Source organism: Jaculus jaculus, chromosome X (assembly GCF_020740685.1).
Source record: "Jaculus jaculus isolate mJacJac1 chromosome X, mJacJac1.mat.Y.cur, whole genome shotgun sequence".
Taxonomy (NCBI): Eukaryota; Metazoa; Chordata; class Mammalia; order Rodentia; family Dipodidae; genus Jaculus; species Jaculus jaculus.
In genome coordinates, this window is record NC_059125.1 from 29045638 (window position 1) to 29065737 (window position 20100).

Sequence of the window (20100 nt, forward strand, 5' to 3'; positions counted from 1 at the left end):
GTAGCCACCAGAATCAGGGCCAGACCAACTTGACAATGAACCCCCCACTGGATTCTTCATGACAGAAGTGAATCCTGATTCTTAGATGGGGCTGTAGTTGTAGATGGAAATCCATTGGCCCCAGCTGTGGGAAATTGATGGCTTTGGTTATAAGTGCCAGCAGGATTTTTCCAGCTTGAGATTGCTTATAACAGTCCTGGAGACAGACTTAATAATGTTCCTGTCAGTGTTCTGACCCCAGCTCAGGAAGAGTGAGTAATGTCTGCCTTGCCTAAATAAAGAAAAAAATCAAATTATCATCTCAGTCCATTATGGTTTAAGTAGTAAATGGCAGGGTGGAGGGGGAGGGGTGCTGCTGATTGAGAAGTTGAGATGTGTCTGTCCTCAACATAGGTTACAAAACCTCTTCCTTATTGGCAACCAAGATAGTAGGATGTGATGAACTGTTCTGGCAGTGGAAAGTGGTGGTGGTTGGACAGCATTATGTAGATCTTTACTGCCACTGAACTGTACTCCTAAAATAGTTGAAATGGTAAATAGTGTGTAGCTAAAAGTACTATCAAGAAAATCCTCAGATTAGGGCAGGGTAAGTATCCCAGTGGTAGAGCACTGACGTAATGAACAGAGCCCTGAGTTCCATCTCCAGCAACACAAAAAGATAATAAAATCAAAAGGACTCAGATTGACAGAGAATATTTTCCTTTAAAAAGTATAAAATTCCAGGGACAGCGTTATTGTATATGTGATAAGTGGTAAACAAATCTAACAAGGAGTCTAAGAATCATATACTATCATATTTTTAACTTATTTCATGACAATTTCATAAATGTACATAATGTGTTTTAATTATGTTCAGCCCCCATTACAGCCTTTTATCCTCCTCCTTCTGCTGAACTCCTTCTTCTTCCCAAGTAGCCCCTTCCAACTTCCATGTCTTTTTGTGACCCACTGAGGTTATTATATTTTAAGGAGAGTATGCACAACTTGGACAATTCAGTCTGTTTCAAAGATTACTGCATTTACTAGCACTATGATTTTAGACAAGGCGCTTGGCACTCTGAGTATATTCTTGCAGTATATTCTTACTATTCTGTAGTGTAGAGATAGTTCATTCATGTGAACATGCTTTTAAACAAAGTACTGTTATATAAATATTGATTAATTATAAAAATCAGGAGGAGGGCTGGAGAGATGGCTTACCAGTTAAGGCACTTGCCTGTGAAGCCTAAGAACTCATGTTCAAATTTCCAGATCCCATGTAAGCACACAAGGGGGCAGTGCGTATCTGGAGTTCATTTGGTGCAGCTGAAGGCTCTGGTGTGCCCATTCTCTCTCTCTCTCTCTCCCTCTCTCCCTCCCTCTTTCTCTCTCTCTCTCTCTCAAATAAAAAAGACCTTTATAAAACTCAGGAGAAGAGTGATAGCTGCTTTTAGAAATTTGAAGTATTATGGAGAAGAGCAACCAACATTCTTTTGTCATAAGTAGAGCCAATGAATATAAATTATTAGAAGTATCTTTTTTTGGGGGGGAAGGCTTGATACTTCAAAAAAAGTTTCCAGCAATTCAAGCCAACTAGCCAAAAATGGGCAAGTGCATTTCAAGGTCATGACTTCTCTGAGCCACGCTTTGTTTCTTGGGATGTTGGAAGAATGATTCTGGATCATGTTGCCTTCAAAATCCCTGTAGTAATTAATTAAGACATTATCTTGAGTGGACCTGAGGAAACTGAGAGAATCTTCATTGCATTTACTTTTTCTCTCATCTAAGCTCCTAAAATGAATGATTTTCACTTGATCAAACATGACTTGGCTGGTGTCATATACTAGACACAGTGCTACATGGCATCTGTAGATGCTTTCTGTGTCTGACTTCAGGAATTTCCTATATCAGTGGTCTCTTCCATTTAGCTTAAGATGCATACCTGTTGGAACTTAGGATATAGCTCAGTGGTAGAAGATTTGCCTAGTGTGCATGAGGACCCAGCTTTGATCACCAGCACCACTAGAAAAAGAGACACATAAAATTTATGACAAATTATTTTAAACAGTAAGTACACATGACCAGGCTATTTTACTTCCTATCATTTTTGCTATCTTTCCTTTTGTATCTTTGGTTGTTTTGCCTTTTTGTTTTTTTATTTTTGCTTGTTTGGTTTGAGTTTCCCAAAGCTGGGTCTCACTTTGTAGCCCAGGTTATCCTGGAACTTATTCTTTTACCTAGACTGGCCTTGAACTTGTGATGATGTTCCTGCCTCAGCCTCCTGAATGCTGGCATCACCAATAGAATTTTTTTTTCTTTTATTTATTTATTTATTTATTTATTTATTTGAGAGCGACAGACACAGAGAGAAAGACAGAGGGAGAGAGAGAGAATGGGCACGCCAGGGCTTCCAGCCTCTGCAAACGAACTCCAGACGCGTGTGCCCCCTTGTGCATCTGGCTAACGTGGGACCTGGGGAACCAAACCTTGAACCGGGGTCCTTAGGCTTCACAGGCAAGCGCTTAACCGCTAAGCCATCTCTCCAGCCCAGAATTCTTTTTTCCTTTACTGGGGGGTGGCGACTGGATATCAGGGCTTTATGCAGCCTAGGTAACTGCTGTATCAGTGAGCTCTACTCCCAGTGTGTTACAGGTTTAATGTGTTTATGCAAAGACTTCCTGTAGTGGTCATGCATGGAGGTGGTCAACTATAATTCTTTTTGAAAAAGGAGAAAATAAATTCCCTTCCTTATTATTCACATATAGAATATCAATAGATATTTTCTATTTCTGTTTCAAGGTTAGTGGGGAGAAGTTATATGACTGGGGATTACGAGGATACATAGTCATGGAAGATTTGTGGAAGCATAACTTTCAGAAGGTGAGAAGCATTTTCATTATCTTTTGGTTTAATATATGATTCTTTCTTTAAGGTTTTATAAAATGTATGATTACCCTATTGCTTTTAGTTTTTAGTTACATCTCCAGTTTAGATTTTCTAGTACCCTTTTTGGAAGAACAATAGAACTTCTGAGCATTCTGTTATTGCCATTGAGGTCAAATAAGTAGTGATCATAAAATGCAGCCTTGCACCATAATTTTTGCTCTACTTTATTTCAATTTTTTTTGTTTATTTTTACTTATTTATTTGAAAGCAATAGACAGAGAGAAAGAGGCAGATAGAGAGAGAGAATAGGCACACCAGGGCCTCAAGCCACTGCAAACGCACTCCAGATGTTTGTGCCCCTTGTGTATCTGGCTAACATGGGTCCTGGAAAATCAAGCCTTGAACTAGGGTCCTTAGGCTTCACAGGCAAGGGTTTAACCGCTAAGCCATCTCTCCAGCCCTCTACTCTATTTAATTTGCCCAAAGTGTAGCATGTTATCTAAGAGTCTTATAAAACTGGATGTAATTGAGTCTTCTTATCATATCTCAGGAAAAAGATGTAATTGAGGACCCCCTTTTCTTTTACACTTATCATGAGCTACTACTTATCTGTTTATCTCTCAGCTGAGGGCCATGGTGTGTTGGGGGCCATGGTGTGTTGGGCACCAGTTACAGGTCACATTCTCTGTGTCATCTGTAGATGAGCAACAGAGAGGAGATTGGGTCATCATAAGGACGTGCCACTTTTTGTCTCTCCTAGCAGTTACATTGCTGATTGAATGTGTCTTGTGTCTCCTAGAATATTTTCCCTTTCTTCCTGTAAGGAAGAATGAATACAGAATAAGGCATCATGCGTCCTTGACATATTTTTAGGCACAGTCAGGAGAATTAGAGTTTTCATGGTAATATGTCTTTGGCAGCATAGATTGAAAGAAGTTCATTTTGACTCCCAATTATTTCCAAGGAAAATTCTCTTCTAAAAATACTTAAGTGAGCCAGGTGTGATGGCACATGTCTTTAATTCCAGTACTAGGGAGGTAGAGTAGAAAGATCACTGTGAGTTTGAGGCCAGCCTGCAACTGCAGAGTGAATTATAGGTCACCTTGGGCTAGAGTGAGACCCTACTTCAAAAAACCAAAAAACAAACAAACAAACAAAAATCTTAGAAGGTAATGGGGGAGGGGAATGAATGTGATTAAAGTCAATTATATACATGTATGAAAATGTCATAATGAAGCTCATTTTTTTATGAGAGAGAGAGAGAGAGAGAGGCTATTGGCATGCCAAGGCCACTTTAATCAAACTTCACATCTGTGTGCCATGTTGTGAACATGTGCGACCTTGCACACTTATGTCACCTTGTGTGTCTGGCTTATGTGGGACCTGGAGAGTCAAACATTAGTCCTTAGGCTTCACAGACAAGCATGTTAACCATTAAGCCATCTCTCCAAACCAAAACTCATTATTTTGTACAATATATACTAATAAAACATTTACATATATGTCCTAGGGATATAGCTCAGTTGCAAAAACTGTGTGCTTACCCTGTGTAAAACCTTGGATTGGATCCCTAGCATAACACACACACACACACACACACACACACGTGTATATATCAAAATTAAAGTCCAGAGTTTTGAATTCTAATTTGGAAGTAACATTACCGAATAAATAATAAACCTTCCTCATTGTGTCCATAAACAACTTTTCAGTGAAATGTTAAAATTGGTGCTTATAGTGCTGCTTTTCTAAAGCAGTTAGTCCCTTTTGAGCCCGTATAAACTAGCTCTTTTTTGAAGCACTCACTATTCTGCCCAGGCTAGCCTCAAACTTGTTGTAATTGACTTGCCTCCACCATCTAAATACTGAGATCCCCAGAGAGATCTACCATGACTGACTAAACTAGCTCTTAAGTGGGAAGTTCTATATCAGTATCACATGCCCCCTGGAATTCCTCTCTAAAAAGTAAAGTTTTATTTTCACTTCTGTGACATTTTCTTTGGAAGCTTTCTTTCCTGTTTAAAAAACTTAACAAGTCCCCAACAGATTTTATATGGGAAAGGAAATAAAATGTCAGAAACACTGTACACAGCCCGAGAAAGAATCATGGAAAGTGAGATTAAATCAGCCTCCACTGACTGGCACACTCAAGTCAGAGGGAGAATTCACCCAGCAGCCTTTGCCCGTCGCCATGATGTCTGTAGGCATGTATGCAAGATGAAGCCCAGGTGAGAGCCAGTAAGGAGCACATTCTTCTAACTCTTTAGGGGATTCAGCCCAGTATAGGACTATAATTAGAATGTGTTAAACAGGACAACATTTTCTGGTCATTTGAAGGCTCTAGGAAGGAAAGGAGAGAAAACACTAGGTATTAAAGCTACTTCATTCTTTTTTAGTAATTAGTTTTGTGCTCAGTGAATACAGTCAAGTTGGTACCATTGTTAGCCTCCTCCCTGTCCTTCCCCCTCCTTCTGGCCCCTCCTTGTTGAGGTATATGGGTCATGCATTGTGGAGTTAGCCCTCAGTTATGGGTAGGAGGATATGTCTGTGTATCATGATCCAGTGTGTGGCTCTGACATTCTTTATGCCCCCCTTTCCACAAATTTCCCTGAGCCATGTTGGATTCATTTTAGGTCTGCTTCATTGATGAGGTCTTGGGAGCCTCTGTGTCTTTGAATATCTGATTTGGTAGGAGGTGATTGTTCTCTGTGTTGATCTCCTTCACTCTTGTGCTGATACCAGGTTCACTAAGAAAACAGCACCCTTGCTTGTTTTGCCAATTAGTCTTTGTTTCACCTGGGGCCCTTTTGAGGTACAATGGGGTGGTTCTCTCTTTAGGATCTGCATCTTTCTGAAAAAGTGAAGCAGATTCTCCAACGGAGAGTAAAGTTAGCACCAAACAAATGGTATAAGTATTATTCTTTTAGAGAGAATTTAATAGGTGTAGGCCCTCTTGTAGCCCATGATTAGTGGTAGCTTGATAATGGAGAGTGGGCTCATTTTTGGATATGGTTCTGACTTGTTTCCCAGCTCCAGCTATGGGTTCTGTTCCACTGAGCAGACCAGGTAGCCAAATCAAGAGCAGTTGGTTTCCCACCATGGCTGTGCACCACTATTGCACTTGAGTGAGCATCACGATGGGTTATTTGTTGCTAAGTAGGTTAGACCATGAGTTGCTTGGACAGATATTAGTCATTTTCCCCCAGTCACCCATGTAGCACCTTCTGGCACTAGACACATTGACTATCTGGGGACTGGCTCTCTTCCAGCTTCCAGCCATGTCACTCCATGTTAAGTGTCAGCCACATAAGGTGTCTTCAGCAGTAGGGTCTTACCACTAACCTTTGGTAGGTCATCAAGTACTCTGACAGAAATCTGTCATTCTTTTAGGAAATCTTGTAGGTCAATCTGATCAAAAGCTCTTTGTGGATGATAGCCACCTGATGGTACTGGGAGTTACAGGTCAGTGCCCACTAAGAGAAGGAAGAAAAAGATAACTAATGTAAAAGTGTTAGAGAGACAAGAGAGAGAGAGAAGCTGTAGAAGATTAAGATCAGTCTTCATCGTACCCTCTCCAGTGCCTTGTGACTCAGGTGTTCCCTCAAAGGGCGTGGTGAAAGTTCAACCATTTGTTCTGTAGAATTTTATGGTTCCATTGCCGTTTGGGTCCAGATTGTGCCCCCCACCCCCTCCCGTCCTTCCCCACCCACACTATTGTCTGGTATTTGAGATGCTTGCTGGGTATGTTGGCATCTTGGGTAGATTCAGGTTAGGTGCTGTAGATGAGTGAGACTATGCAGTGATTTTCTTTCTGTGATTGGGTAAGTTCACTGAGAATGATCTGTTCCAGGTTCAACCATTTTTCTTCAAATTTCACTGTGTCATTTCTTCTTACTGTTGTGTAGAATTTCATTGTGTAGATATACCATCTTAGTTATTCATTCTTCTAGTGATGGACATCTGGGTTGATTCCAGCTCTTAGCTATTACAAGTTGAGCCACTATAAACATGGTTGAGCAAACCTCTCTGGACTGAGGCTTGAAGGTTTTAGGGTGATTGCACAGTAAGGGAATAACTGGGTCTCTTGGTAACTCTGTAGTCAGCTTTTTTTTAGGAGTCTCCATATTGCTTTCCAAAGTGATTGTACCATCTTACATTCCCACCAACAGTGGATGAGGGTTCCTGTTTCTCCACATCCTAGCCAGCAGTTATTTTCATTTTATTTTTTTGATGTTTGTTGTCCTTACTGGGGTAAGGTGGATTCTCATAGTTGTTGTAATTTGTTCCTGATCTCAATGGGAATTCCTCCAGTCTCTCTCCATTAAGTATTATGTGGGCCTTAGGAGATTTGTATATTGCCTTTATTATGTTAAGATATGAACCAACCATGCCAATTCTCTCCAATGTTTTGATCATGAAGTGATGCTGTATTTTGTCAAAGGCCTTTTCTGCATCTATCAAAATGATCATGTGATTCTTGTTTTTAACCTTATTTATGTGGTGTATTACATTGACAGATTTTCGTATGTTGAACCACCCCTGCGTTCTGGGATGAATCCCACTTGATCAAGGTGGATAATACTTTTGATGTGTTGTTGGATTTGGTTTGTGAGGATGTTGTTCACCATCTTTTTTCCTATGTTCATCAGGGAAATAGGCCAGTAGTTTTCTTTTCTTGTGACATCTCTGCCTGGTTTTGGAATTAGGGTGATACTAGCTTCATCAAAGGAGTTGGGAAGCTTTCCCTGTTCTCCAATTGCGTGGCACAGTTTGAGAAAGATTGGTTTGAATTCTTCCATGAATGTTTGATAGAATTCAGCTGAGAAGCCATCTGGTCCTGGACTCTTCTTTTGGGGAGGTTTTTTTTTTTTTTAATTTTTTTATTTTTATTTTTTTTAATTTTTATTAACATTTTCCATGATTACAAAATATATCCCATGGTAATTCCCTCCCTCCCCACCCCCACACTTTCCCATTTGAAATTCCATTCTCCATCATATTACCTCTTGGGTAGGTTTTTGATTACACTTTCAATCTTGATGGGTGTGGTAAGTTTGTTTAGGAGATTAATCTCCTCTGAGTTTAACTTTGGTAGATGGTATGGGTCCAGGAATTTATCCATTTCTGCCATATTACCCAGTTTTTTGGAGTAGAGGTTTTTGAAATAAGTCCTGATGATTATCCCAATTTCACTTATGTCTGTTGTGATCTCTCCCTTTTCATTTCAAATTTTGTTAATTTGAAGCGCCTCTTTTTTTTTTTTTGCTTGATCAAATTGGCCAGGGGGTTCTCAACCTTATTTATTTTTTCAAAGAACCAGCTCATTGTTTCATCAATTTTCTTTTTTTAAAAATTATTTCTTTATATATTTATTTGAGAGCGACAGACAGAGGGAGAAAGAGGCAGTGAAGACAGAGAGAGAATGGGTGCACCAGGGCCTCCAGCCACTGCAAATGAACTCCAGACACGTGTGCCCCCTTGTGCATCTGGCTATTGTGGGTCCTGGGGAATTGAGCCTCAAACCAGGGTCCTTGGGCTTCACAGAGAAGCGCTTAACCACTAAGCCATCTCTCCATCCCTGTTTCATCAGTTTTCTTAAATTGTTTTCTTAGTTTCCAATTCATTAATTTCTGCTCTGATCTTAATTATTTCTTTCCATCTGGAGCTTTTTGGGTTGGCTTTTTCTTGCTTTTCCAGTGCCTTTAGGTGGATGGTAAGGTTATTGATTTGGAATCTCTGTCTTTGTTATGAAGGCATTTAGTTCTTTGAACTTTTCCCTGAGGACCGTCTTCATTGTGTCCCATAAGTTTTGGTACGATGTGTTCTCATTGTCATTCATTTCTAGAAATTTCACAATTTGATTTTTTATTTTGTCCACTACATGTTTATTGTTTAAAAGTGTGTTGTTCAGTTTCCAGGAGCCAGTGGAATTCTTGGTGGGTCTCTTGTTGTTAATTTCTAGCAATATAGCATTGTGATCTGATATCATGTAGGGAATTATGTCAATCTTCCTAAATATATGGAGGCAGGCTTTGTGACCCAGTATATGATCTATTTTAGAGAAGGTTCCATGGGGTCTGAGAAGAATGTGTAATCTATGGATTTGGGCTGGAATGTTCTGTAGACGTCCATTAGGTCTACATGATCTGTTTTGTTTTTTTTTAATTTTTTAATTTTTTTGTGTATTTATTTATTTGAGAATGACAGACACACCAGAGAAAGAGACAGATAGAGAGAGAGAATGGGCATGCCAGGGCCTCCAGCCACTGCAAACGAACTCCAGACATGTGTGCCCCCTTGTGCATCTGGCTGATGTGGGTCCTCAAACTGGGGTCCTTAGGCCTCACAGGCAAGCGCTTAACCACTAAGCCATCTCTCCACCCCTGATCTATGGTTTTGTTGAGCTCTCTTACTTCCCTGTTGAGTTTCTGTTTGGATGATCTGTCTATTACTGATAATGGTGTATTGAAGTCCCCAACTATGATGGTGTTGGTGGTTATTTCTGTTTTATTGTCAAGTAGGTTTTGTTTTATGAGCTGTGGTGCCCCTGTGTTTGGTGCATACAGATTTATGATTGTAATATCCTCTTGATGGATTGTTCCCTTTATAAGTAGGAAGTAGCCTTCTTTGTCTTTTTTGATTATTTTGGGTTTGAAGTCTATTTTATCTAATATTAATATAGCTACACCTGCTTGTTTCTTATTCCTGTTTGCTTGGAATATTGTTTTCCACCCTTTCACCCTGAGGAGGTGTCTGTCTTTAGTGGTGAGGTGGGTTTCTTGAAGACAACAGATTGAGGGGTCTAATTTTTTGATCCATTCTGTTGTGTCTCTTAATGGGTGAATTAAGGCCATTAATATTTAGGGTAATGACTGTGAGATTTGATTTGATCCCTGACATATTGTGATAGTATATGGGCTTTGATGTTTTCATGGACTTTGAAGTTTTTTTGTGCCTACTCTGAGTTTGGTTATTGTGATCTGCTTCTTGTAAGCATTTGAGGTTATTTGTTCCTTCTCTGTGGAGAATTTCCTGAAATACTCTCTGTAGGTTTGGTTTTGTGTTCATGTAATTGTAAAGCTGAGTTTTGTCATGGAAAGTTTTTCTTTCACCATCTATTACGAGGGATACTTTTGCTGGGTAGAGTAGTTCAGGTTGGAAGCCATAGGTTCTTAGACTTTGCAGTGTTTCATTCCAGGCCCTTCTAGCTTTCAGGGTTTCCATTGAGAAGTCTGGAGTAATTCTGATGGGGTTACCTTTAAAAGTGGTGTGCTGTTTTTCCCTAGCTGCTTTTAGGATTTTCTCTCTGGTGTCAATGTTTAGAGTCTTAATGACAATATGTCTTGGAGAGTTTCTCCTTTGGTCCTGTCTGTTTGGGGTTCTGTTGGCTTCTTGTATCTTGGTGAGCCTTTCTTTTAAGAGACTGGGGAAGTTTTTTTCAATTATTTTGTTAAATAAGTTCTCCATGCCTTTGGTCTGAATTTCTTCTCCTTCTTGTATTCCAATGATCCTGATTTTAGGATGTTTAAGTGTATCCCACAATTCCCTCATCTTCTGTTCACAGAAACTTTTGAACTTACTAAAATTTTTTGAACTCTTGAACCGTTTCTTCCATCTTGTCTTCTAGATCAGAGTTTTTATCCTCCACATGGCTGACTTGAGAGCTTCTAGAGAGTTTTGGACTTGTTCAATTAGGTTTGCATTTTCTACTAATTTTTGTATGTATAATTTCCATCCCTCTGTCAAGCTCCCTTTTCACATCATTTTCTAGTTTTTTTGATGCTTCTTGGTATTCATCCTTGCATTTCTTTATGTCTTCATTTAGCATCACCAGCTGATTTTTGAGGTCCTCTTTTGTTCACTCTCCCTCATATCTCTTAACTGTCTTTGAATTCCTTCTATTTTCTTGTCTATTAAGTCTAGTCTAGTGATGGCAGCAAGCAGACCACAGAGTGTTCCTGAGTTCATGTATGGGTGGGCGGATCAGCCTGAGCTCTTGTGCATCAGTCTGCCAGCGGTGGGAAGATGGCAGTCAGCCAGCACGGCAGATGGGGATTGGGCCTGAGCTGGTGTGGGTGGATGTGCAGAGCAAGCCTGAGTTTGTGCGTGGGCAGGTGGAATGGGCCTAAGTTCACTCATGGACGGGCTGGTGGCCAGAGCAGTAAGCAGGCAAATGGGCAGAGCAGGCTGAGCTTGCACTGGTGGATGGGTGGTGCATGCATGCTGGGCAGATGGATGAATCAAGCCTGAGCTCTGGCAGGCCAGCAGGTGGAGCTTGCCCAAGGTCACGTGTTGGCGGGGGGGGGCAGGGCAATCGACCCTGCACAGTGAGGCAAGTGGAACTATGTTGGCCTGGGTCCCCTTTCCTACAGTAAGTGTGGGAGTTTCCTGAGGCTGGTACTATGCCTTTGGCAGCTGCTTGGGAGATAAGGGGACTGGTGGGCTGCCCGAGAGAGAGGGAATCAGCTGATTCCCTTGTATTTTCCCTCTGTGCCTTCCCACTGGTGATCTAGTAGAGGTTGCTCTCCCCTAAAAGACCCAGTGAACCCTTAATGCCGTGCTTTTCTTTCCTGGGGAGGTGTGATGTGGTTAGGCAGTCACCATCTTGTCTGGAAATCAAAAGCTACTTAACTTTTATATAAGTCTTATGGGAATAGAATAACTGATTTTTTTTTGTTGATTAACTCTGTTTTCTCTTTTTTAATTTTTTTTCATATTTTATTTATTTGAGTGAGAGAAAGGGGGGGGAGAGAGAGAATGGGCACACCATTGCTTTCAGCTACTGTAAACTAATTCCAGATGCATGTGCCAACTTGTGCATCTGGCTTATGTGGGTCCTGGGGAATCAAACCAAGGTCCTTTAGCTTTGCAGGTAAGCATATTAACCATTGAGCCAGCTCTCCAGCCCCTTGCTTTTTTTTTTTTTTTTTTTAAATAGGATCACACCCTAGCCCAGGATGGCCTGGAACTCACTGTGTGGCCCCAGACTAACCTTGAACTCAGAACAGTTCTCATGCAGGGTTTAAACATGTGTACCACCATGTCTGACAGGTAGAAAAGATTTCTAATTAGCTCATCATTGGTCTGTATTTCTTTGTCATATCTGTTATAGCCTCATCTTCTTCAAAGTCATTGAAAATTTTAAAATGTTCTCCCCTTCATTTGCCCTGTAAACATAATTCTCCTGATGGCTGTCTATTCTCAATAGAAGGCAATAAAATAGATCTTGCCTATGTTAAACATTTACTACAAGTTTTAAATGAAAAATAATAGAAGGCCCTATTAGGTTACAATTGATATACCTATGTATCAGAAATAATTTGATAATGAAATACCAGTGGTTTTGATGATACTCCTTGCTACTCCCCCACCCTGATGTCATCAAAAAATGCATTATTAAATTCATGCTTATTGTAAATAAACAACACAGAAAGTTATATAAAATAGTCTTTCCCTTTGTGTTGGCTTTACCAAGAATTTCCACTGATATGGGTGTGGGTTGCATTATCCCAAGCATTTCTATACTCACATCAACATACAGGCAGGTGTAATCACACCCTATACTCTACTCTATGATGGCATTTCACTGATCAAGACACAATTGATACCTTTTCATATTAGTACATGTGAAATTACCTCATTTATGTATGTATGTATGTATGTATACATACATACATGATATGTATATATATACATACATATATACATATATATGCATGTGTGTATATTTTTTAAAAATACTTGCCTCCAATCCAACAACATAACACATATGAAAACTATCTATCAACATTTAAAAATAGGAAATACCAAGGCCCTTCTGTATCTCTATAGGGTCTAGAATGTTGAAGTTTGCATTCTCCAGTGATTCTTTAAACTTTTAAAAATTTAAGCACACGCGTATATGTTCTAAAACACTGTGGTTGAGCTTATCTGGTTTCTTTTAATCTTTTTTTTTAATGTGTGCATGGTATATATATGTTCATAGGTGTGTGGGCACATATGTTTGTGTGTGTGTGTGTGTGTGCATGCATATGGAAGCCAGAGATTGACATTGGTGTCTTCCTCCATCACTCTCTACTTTATTTACTAATGCAGAGTCACTCACTTGAACCCAGAGCTCACCAACTCTATCTAGCTAGTTTACACCAGGGTACTCTGTCTTTACTTCCTGAGTGTTGGGATTATAGGTTGTCAGTCATGCCCACCCAGAATTTATGTGGTTGCTGGAGAGCCTAATTCTGGTCTTCATGTATGTATCACAAATATTTTATTCACTGAACTATCACCCAGCTTCTCTCCTTTTTGGGGACAGGGTCTATATAACCTTGGCTGACCTTGAACTCACTATGTACCTGAGAATGACCTTGAACTACTGATCCTTCTGTCTAGACCTCCCAAGTGCCGGGATCACAATTGTGTCACCAAAACTGTTCATCTTGCTTTTATTTCCTTTATAATATAAATAAATATACCAAATATAGACATATATATATATGTAAACTTTATCTCCATGAAGTCTTATATATACACTTAACAGCTTGTTTTGTTTCTATAACATTATAGGCTATGTATGGTGATAGCTTATTCATTTTCACTTCTGTCACCTGGTTCTTTGTGGGAAAATACATGTGTTCATGGCTAGTTTTGTGGTTTTCAGTATAATGCTATCACATACAAAGCTGGGAATAATTATAGACATGCTTCTGTGAGAAGGGTTTCTGGGTAGGATTCATACAGGTTTTCTAAGTGATGCTAAGTATTGTTTCCATTTTGCTAGTCTGGTGGCTTTACAATAGTTTTCAATTTTGGTGTGTGTGTGTGTGTGTTTGTCCATGTATGCATGTGTGTCTTTCTGTCCATCTGTCTATATTTCCCAGTTTTTATTTTGATAAAGTTTCAAAACTATAGATCACTTATAGGACTAGTACAATTATTGTACCATTCACTTAGATTCACTGATTAGCATCTGTTATGTTTGTCTCACACTGTCTTTAATACATGTGTGCTGTTTTTACACACATACATTATTTTTTGGAACCATCTGTACATTAGGTCTAAGTATCATTATGTAATTCAGTGTGTATATTAAAAGAACATGGAGATTGAGTTATATAGTAAAGATAGCATTATCACTATTGCAGTTACCGTCTCATTGCTGGGACAAAACACTCAACCAAAAGCAGCATATAGGAAGGCAAAAAATATTTTGGCTTATAGTCTCATGGACAAGTTTTATCATGGTCAGGAAAATATGACAGGCCTGAGCAGGAAGCCTGTGTCACATCTCCATATCAGTGGAAGTTCAAGTGAGCTAGTTTTGAATACCCAGTGGGTTGGATTAATAAGCTTCAATGGCACACCCATAGCAAGACTCTACAACTTTTCCAATTTGTGATCAGCTGAGGGCCAAGTACTCAAAACACATGTGGGCAATAAGGGAAATTTCATTTGAACTTCCAATTCATTCTGAGGAAAGATAAAATTTCATTGTTTATATTAATATTATCTAACATATAGCTGTGGTAATTTGAATATAAAATGTCCCCCATAGCCTTATGTGTTTGTGATTAAGCCTCATACTAGTGGAGCCTTTGGTGGAACCTTGCTAGAGGAGGTATGCCATGGGAGGGGGCTTTCACATTTATTAGTCCAGCTTATTGAATATTAGACTTCAGACTACTTTGTTACAGCTTATGTGACAAGATGTGACACCCTGCTGTCTTGCACGTACTATGCTTTCCTTACCATGATAAAACTACCCTCTTGCAACTATAAGCTGAGATAAACCCTTTCCTTCCATAAGCTGCTTCTGATTGGGTGTTTTGTCCCAGCAACAAGAAAACTGCTATAGAAAATTGATACTGAGAAGAAGTGAGGTCAGGTTATTGCTATAATTAATAAGTCTGACAATGTAGTTTTTCTTGGTCTCCTGGAACTTGTTTGCTGGAAATTTAGACTAGAGAACTATGGACTGTGAAGGCTTGGCTTGTGAAGTTTTCACGGGCAAAGAAGATTGTTTTGGGGACTGGGCTAGAGGCAGTTTGTATGCTATACTGGAGGAGAGACTGGATGTGTTCTTCTTGTGTTCTGAAAACTCGAACAAAAGTGTATTTAAAAGTAATAAAAATAATAGACTCGGGTATTGGTAGAAGAAATGTGAGCAGATTTTGATCCCAGGCACAGAGACTGCATCCTTCATTTGTGATTATTTAAGAGATTACCACCATTGAGGATAGCCCAGCTTTTCTGAATTGGGACAGTGGAAGGAGTGCTGATTCTTTTAAAAGGAGAGGGCCTAAGAGATTGCTGAGTTTCCTGATCCACAAAATTGGCTTTATCCCCATTCTCTCAGATTTATATATTTGGCAGCCCACTTGATACTGGTTTTAGAAGTTTGAAAAATGTAGGAAAATAGGGTCATTGAGTCAACCACAGTCTCAGAACAGTGTGGGGTACAGTTGAAGTCCCTGTGGGGAGACCCTGTGAGTCCTAAGGAGCTATGAAGATGAACCTTGGGTTGTAGTGGACCTCAGGATGTTGGAGATGCCAGAACTATGTGACAGGTGACAAGGCTAGAGAGGCAGAGTTGCCAAAGCCTTTTGGAGACCAGATGATTTCATCACAAGTCCCAGTTGCAGGATATAGAACTGCAAGAGTTGATGTTTGCCCTGTGTTTTTTGTTGTTGTTGTTGTTTTGTTTTCTTGTTGTTGTTTTGTTTGTTTGTTTGTTTCTTTTGTTTGTTTTCCAGGGTAGGATCTCACTCTAGCAGCGACTGACCTGGAATTCACTATGTGTTCTCAGGATGACCTTGAACTCTCGGCAATCCTCCTACCTCTGCCTTCTGAGTGCTGGGATTAAAGGTGTGCACCACCACGCTCAGCTGGCCCTGTGTTTTTAATCTTGAACTGGTGCAATCTGTACTTGCTATAACCCCATTTCTCATTAAAAAAATTACTGACAGCTTCCATAATTGTAAACAATATCCCATGATAATTCCCTCCCTCCTTCCACTTTCCCCTTTTAAACTCTAATCTCCATCTTATCCCCTCCCCCTCTGAAAGTATAATCCTTTCCAGATCCATCCATTTTCCTGCAAATTTCATAACTTCATTTTTCTTTACTGCTAAGTAGAACTCCATTGTGTAAATGTGCCGCCTCTTCATTATCCACTCATCTGTTGAGAGACATCTAGGCTGGTTCCATTTTCTAGCTATTGAGAGTAGAGCAGCAATAAACATGGTTGAGCAAGTATCTCTAAGGTAATGAGATGAGTCCTTAGGATATATTCCTAGGAATGATATAGCTAAGTCATAGGTGTTTATATGCCATCTGTATTTCTTCTTTTGAGAACCCTCTATTTAGCTCCATATCCTTTTTTTTTTGTCCGGCTTAAACAGGGTTTTAATTGGAGGAAACAGTGCTACGGGCATGTACATGTGTACAACTGCATATATAATGTGATTTCAATTGTATTCAAATTGTGCATCAATATGAGAAGTCGGGGGTTGAGAGAGTACAGGCAGATTTCTTTCTTGGTGACTTCTGTTTGATGTTCATACAGTGAAGACAGGATGATATACCTCTCACATCAGCATGGTTCTTCCGGGCATGCTTGTTGTTGCAGATGTCTTGAATGTTCTGAACCACATCTGGACTCAGACCATGGTCTCTCATGATGGCCAGCACCTTCCTGTCCATCAGGTTATGGGACCTGAGGCGGTTAAGGTAACCACAGTTGCCTCGGGTAAAATGATCACAGATGTGGAGTCTCTCGCACGGTAGCTGCTGGCTACAGATCTGTTTCCGGCCTTCTCCTGTATAAGTCTTGCATATCTCAGGCATGAAAAATGGATCACTTTGGACAAGGAGCACTGCCAGCTCCTTTTTGTTGAGCCCAGAGAGCTGGTGGTGTTTGAGGACCTGGATGTTCTCTTCTGAAAGAACTTCATGAGAATATTTGCATAAGTTCCATTATCCCAAGTTTAAAGAAATTACACAGGTGGGAAGCCTGGAGTTGGCTAGCGTGCCCACGTGGTAGATCCAGGGATGGCTGGAAGCACTTGTGGATCCTGGGAACAGTGGAGCTGAAGTCATTTCTCTTAGGTAGGAGCCATGATTTGAGCATCCATATCCCATTTTTAACTGTGTTGTTTGATTTTTTATTATTTAATTTTTGAGTTCTTTGTATATCCTAGATATTAATCCTCTATCAGATGCATAGCTGGCAAAGATTTTCTCCCATTCTGTAGGTTGCCTCCTTGTTCTATCCACAGTGTCCTTTGCCATATAAAAGCTTTGTAATTTCATGAGGTCCCAGTGGTTGATCTATGGTTTTATTTCCTGAGCAATTCAGGAAATATTCAGAAAGTCTTTGCCAAGACCAATATGTTGAAGGGTTTCCCCTACTTTTTCCTCTAGCAGTTTCAGAGTTTCATGTCTGATATTAAGGTCTTTGATCCATTTAGACTTAAATTTTGTGCAGAGAGAGAGAGAAGGATCTATTTTCATCCTTCTACAGATACATATTCAGTTTTCCCAGCACCACTTGGTGAAGAGGCCATCTTTTCTCTAATGAGTATTTTTGGTATTTTTTGTTGAATATCAGGTGACTGTAGCTACCTGGACTTACACCTGGGTCCTCTATTCTGTTCTATTGATCTACATGTCTGTTTTTGTGCCAGTACCATGCTGTTGTTACTATGACTCTGTAATACAGGTTTAAATCAAGAATGATCTTATTTTTGTTGCTCAAAATTGTTTTAGATATTTGAAGTTTTTTGTGCTTCCAGATGAATTTTTGGATTAGTTTTTCTATTTCTTTGAAGAATGCCATTGGAATTTTGATGGTAATTGCATTGAATGTGTAATTTGCTGTCGGTAAGATTGCCATATTCACAATATTGATTCTTCTGATCCAAGAGCAAGGATGTCTTTCCATTTCCTAGTATCTTCTGCAATTTCTCCCTTCAGTGTTTTGAAGTTTTCATTATAGAGATCCTTCATGTCCTTTGTTAGGTTTATTCCAAGGTACTTTATTTATTTATTTTTTTGATGCACTTATGAACAGGAGTGATTCTCTGAATTGATACTCTGTTTGTTTGTTATTAGCATATAGGAAAGCCACTGACTTCTGTGTATTTATTTTGTATCCTGTTACTTAGCTAGAGGTGTTTATCAGCTCTAACAGCTTGCTGGTAGAGTTTTTAGGGTCCTTTTTTTATAGAATCATGTCATCTGCAAATAATGATAACTTGAACTCTTCCAATTTATATCACTTTTATGTGTATCTCTTGCCATATTGCTAGGGCTAAGATTTCCAGTACTATATTAAATAAAAGTGGGGACAGTGGACACCCTTGTCTTGTTCCCGATTTTAGTGGAAAAGCTTCAGGTTTTTCTCCATTTATTATTATGTTGGCTGTAGGCTTGTCATAAATAGCCTTTATTATGTTGATATATGTTCCTTCTATTCCCAGTCTCTGTAGGACTTTTTCCATGAAGGGATGTTGGATTTTGTCAAGTGCTTTTTCTGCATCTAATGAGATGATCATGTCATTTTTATCCTTCTGTCCATTTATATAATATATTACACTTATTGATTTGTGTATGTTGAACCATTCCTGCATCTCTAGGATAAAGCCTACTTGGTGAGGGTGAATGATCTTTCTGATATATTCTTGCATTCTGTTTCCCAATATTTTGTTGAGAATATTTGCATCTATGTTCATGACGGAGATTGGTTTGTAATTTTTTATTTTTAATGTTTGTCTGGTTTTGGTATCAGGGTGATTCTGGCTTTGTAGAAAGAGTTTGGTAGGATTCTTTCTTTTTCTATTTTATGAAGAAGTTTAAGAAGCATTGGTGTTATTTCTTCCCTGAAAGTCTGATAAAATTCACCAGTGAATCCATCTGGCCCTGGACTTTTATTTGGGAGATTTTTGATAACTGCTTGGATCTCCATACTTGTTTTATGTCTTTTTAAGTGGTTAATCTCATCTTGATTTAATTTAGGTAGGTCATATAAATCAAGGAAAGCATCCATTTCTTTCAGATTTTCAAAGTTAGTGGAGTATATATTCTTATAGTATGTCCCTACAACTTTTTGAATTTCTCGGGTATCTGTTGTGATGGTGCCTATTTCATCTCTAATTTTATTAATTTGTGTCTCTTCTTTCTTTCTTTGGTTCAGATTTGCTAAGGGTTTATCAATCTTGTTTATCCGTTCAAAAAGCCAACTCTTTGTTTCATTGATTCTTTGAATTTTTTTGTTTTTGTTTTTGGCCTCTATTTCATTAATTTCTGCCCTAATCTTTATTATTTCTGCCTGTCTACTGATTTTCGGTTTGCCTTGTTCTTCTATTTCCAAGGCTTTAAGGTGAAGCATTAAGTTGTTTACTTGCAACCTTTCTAATTTATTAATATAGGCACTTAAAGCTATAAATTTCCTGCTTAGGACTGCCCTCATTGTGTCCCAAAGTTTTTGGTATGTTCTGTTCTCTTTATCATTTGACTGTATGATTTCTTAAAATTTCCTTCTTGATTTCTTCATTGGCCCATTCATCATGTGGTAGTATATTGTTCAGTTTCCATGATTTTGTGTATGTTCTATAGCTTTTCTTCCTGTTGATTTTTAGTTTGATCCAATTGTGTTCAGATAGAATGCAAGGAATTAATTCAATTTTCCTGTATTTGTTAAGATTTGCTTTGTGTCATAAATATGGTGTTGCAGTCAGGTTCACATTGCTGGTAGAAATCAATCAACCGAGAGCAGCTTGTGGGAAAAAAAGAGGTTTATTTTGGCTAACAGGTTTGAGGGGGAAGCTCCATGATGGCAGGGGAAACCGATGGCTTGAGCAGAGGGTGGACATCACCCCCTGGCCCACATAAGTGGACTACAGGAATAAGAGAGTATGCCAGGGCTGGAGAGATGGCTTAGCGGTTAAGCGCTTGCCTGTGAAGCCTAAGGACCCCAGTTCAAGGCTCGGTTCCCCAGGTCCCATGTTAGCCAGATGCACAAAGGGGGCGCATGCGTCTGGAGTTCATTTGCAGAGGCTGGAAGCCCTGGCGCGCCCACTCTCTCTCTCTCTCCCTCTATCTGTCTTTCTGTCTGTGTCTGTCGCTCTCAAATAAATAAATAAATAAATAAATAAAGAGAGTATGCCAAACTGTGGCAAGGGGACACTGGCTTTAATGCTCATAAGTCTGCCCCCAACAATACACTGTCTCCAGATGGT

General features: G+C 39.4%; 1 protein-coding gene across 3 annotated transcripts in view; it reads left to right on the forward strand.

Moving 5' to 3' along the window:
- Positions 1-20100, forward strand: part of Apoo (apolipoprotein O) — a 104103-nt gene that overhangs the window by 59403 nt on the left and 24600 nt on the right. For all 3 annotated transcript variants that reach the window (XM_045140459.1, XM_045140460.1, XM_045140461.1), the window contains exon 7: positions 2779-2859. In XM_045140459.1, the coding sequence (XP_044996394.1) occupies positions 2779-2859 (81 nt within the window). The remainder of the gene's footprint in view (positions 1-2778; positions 2860-20100) is intronic.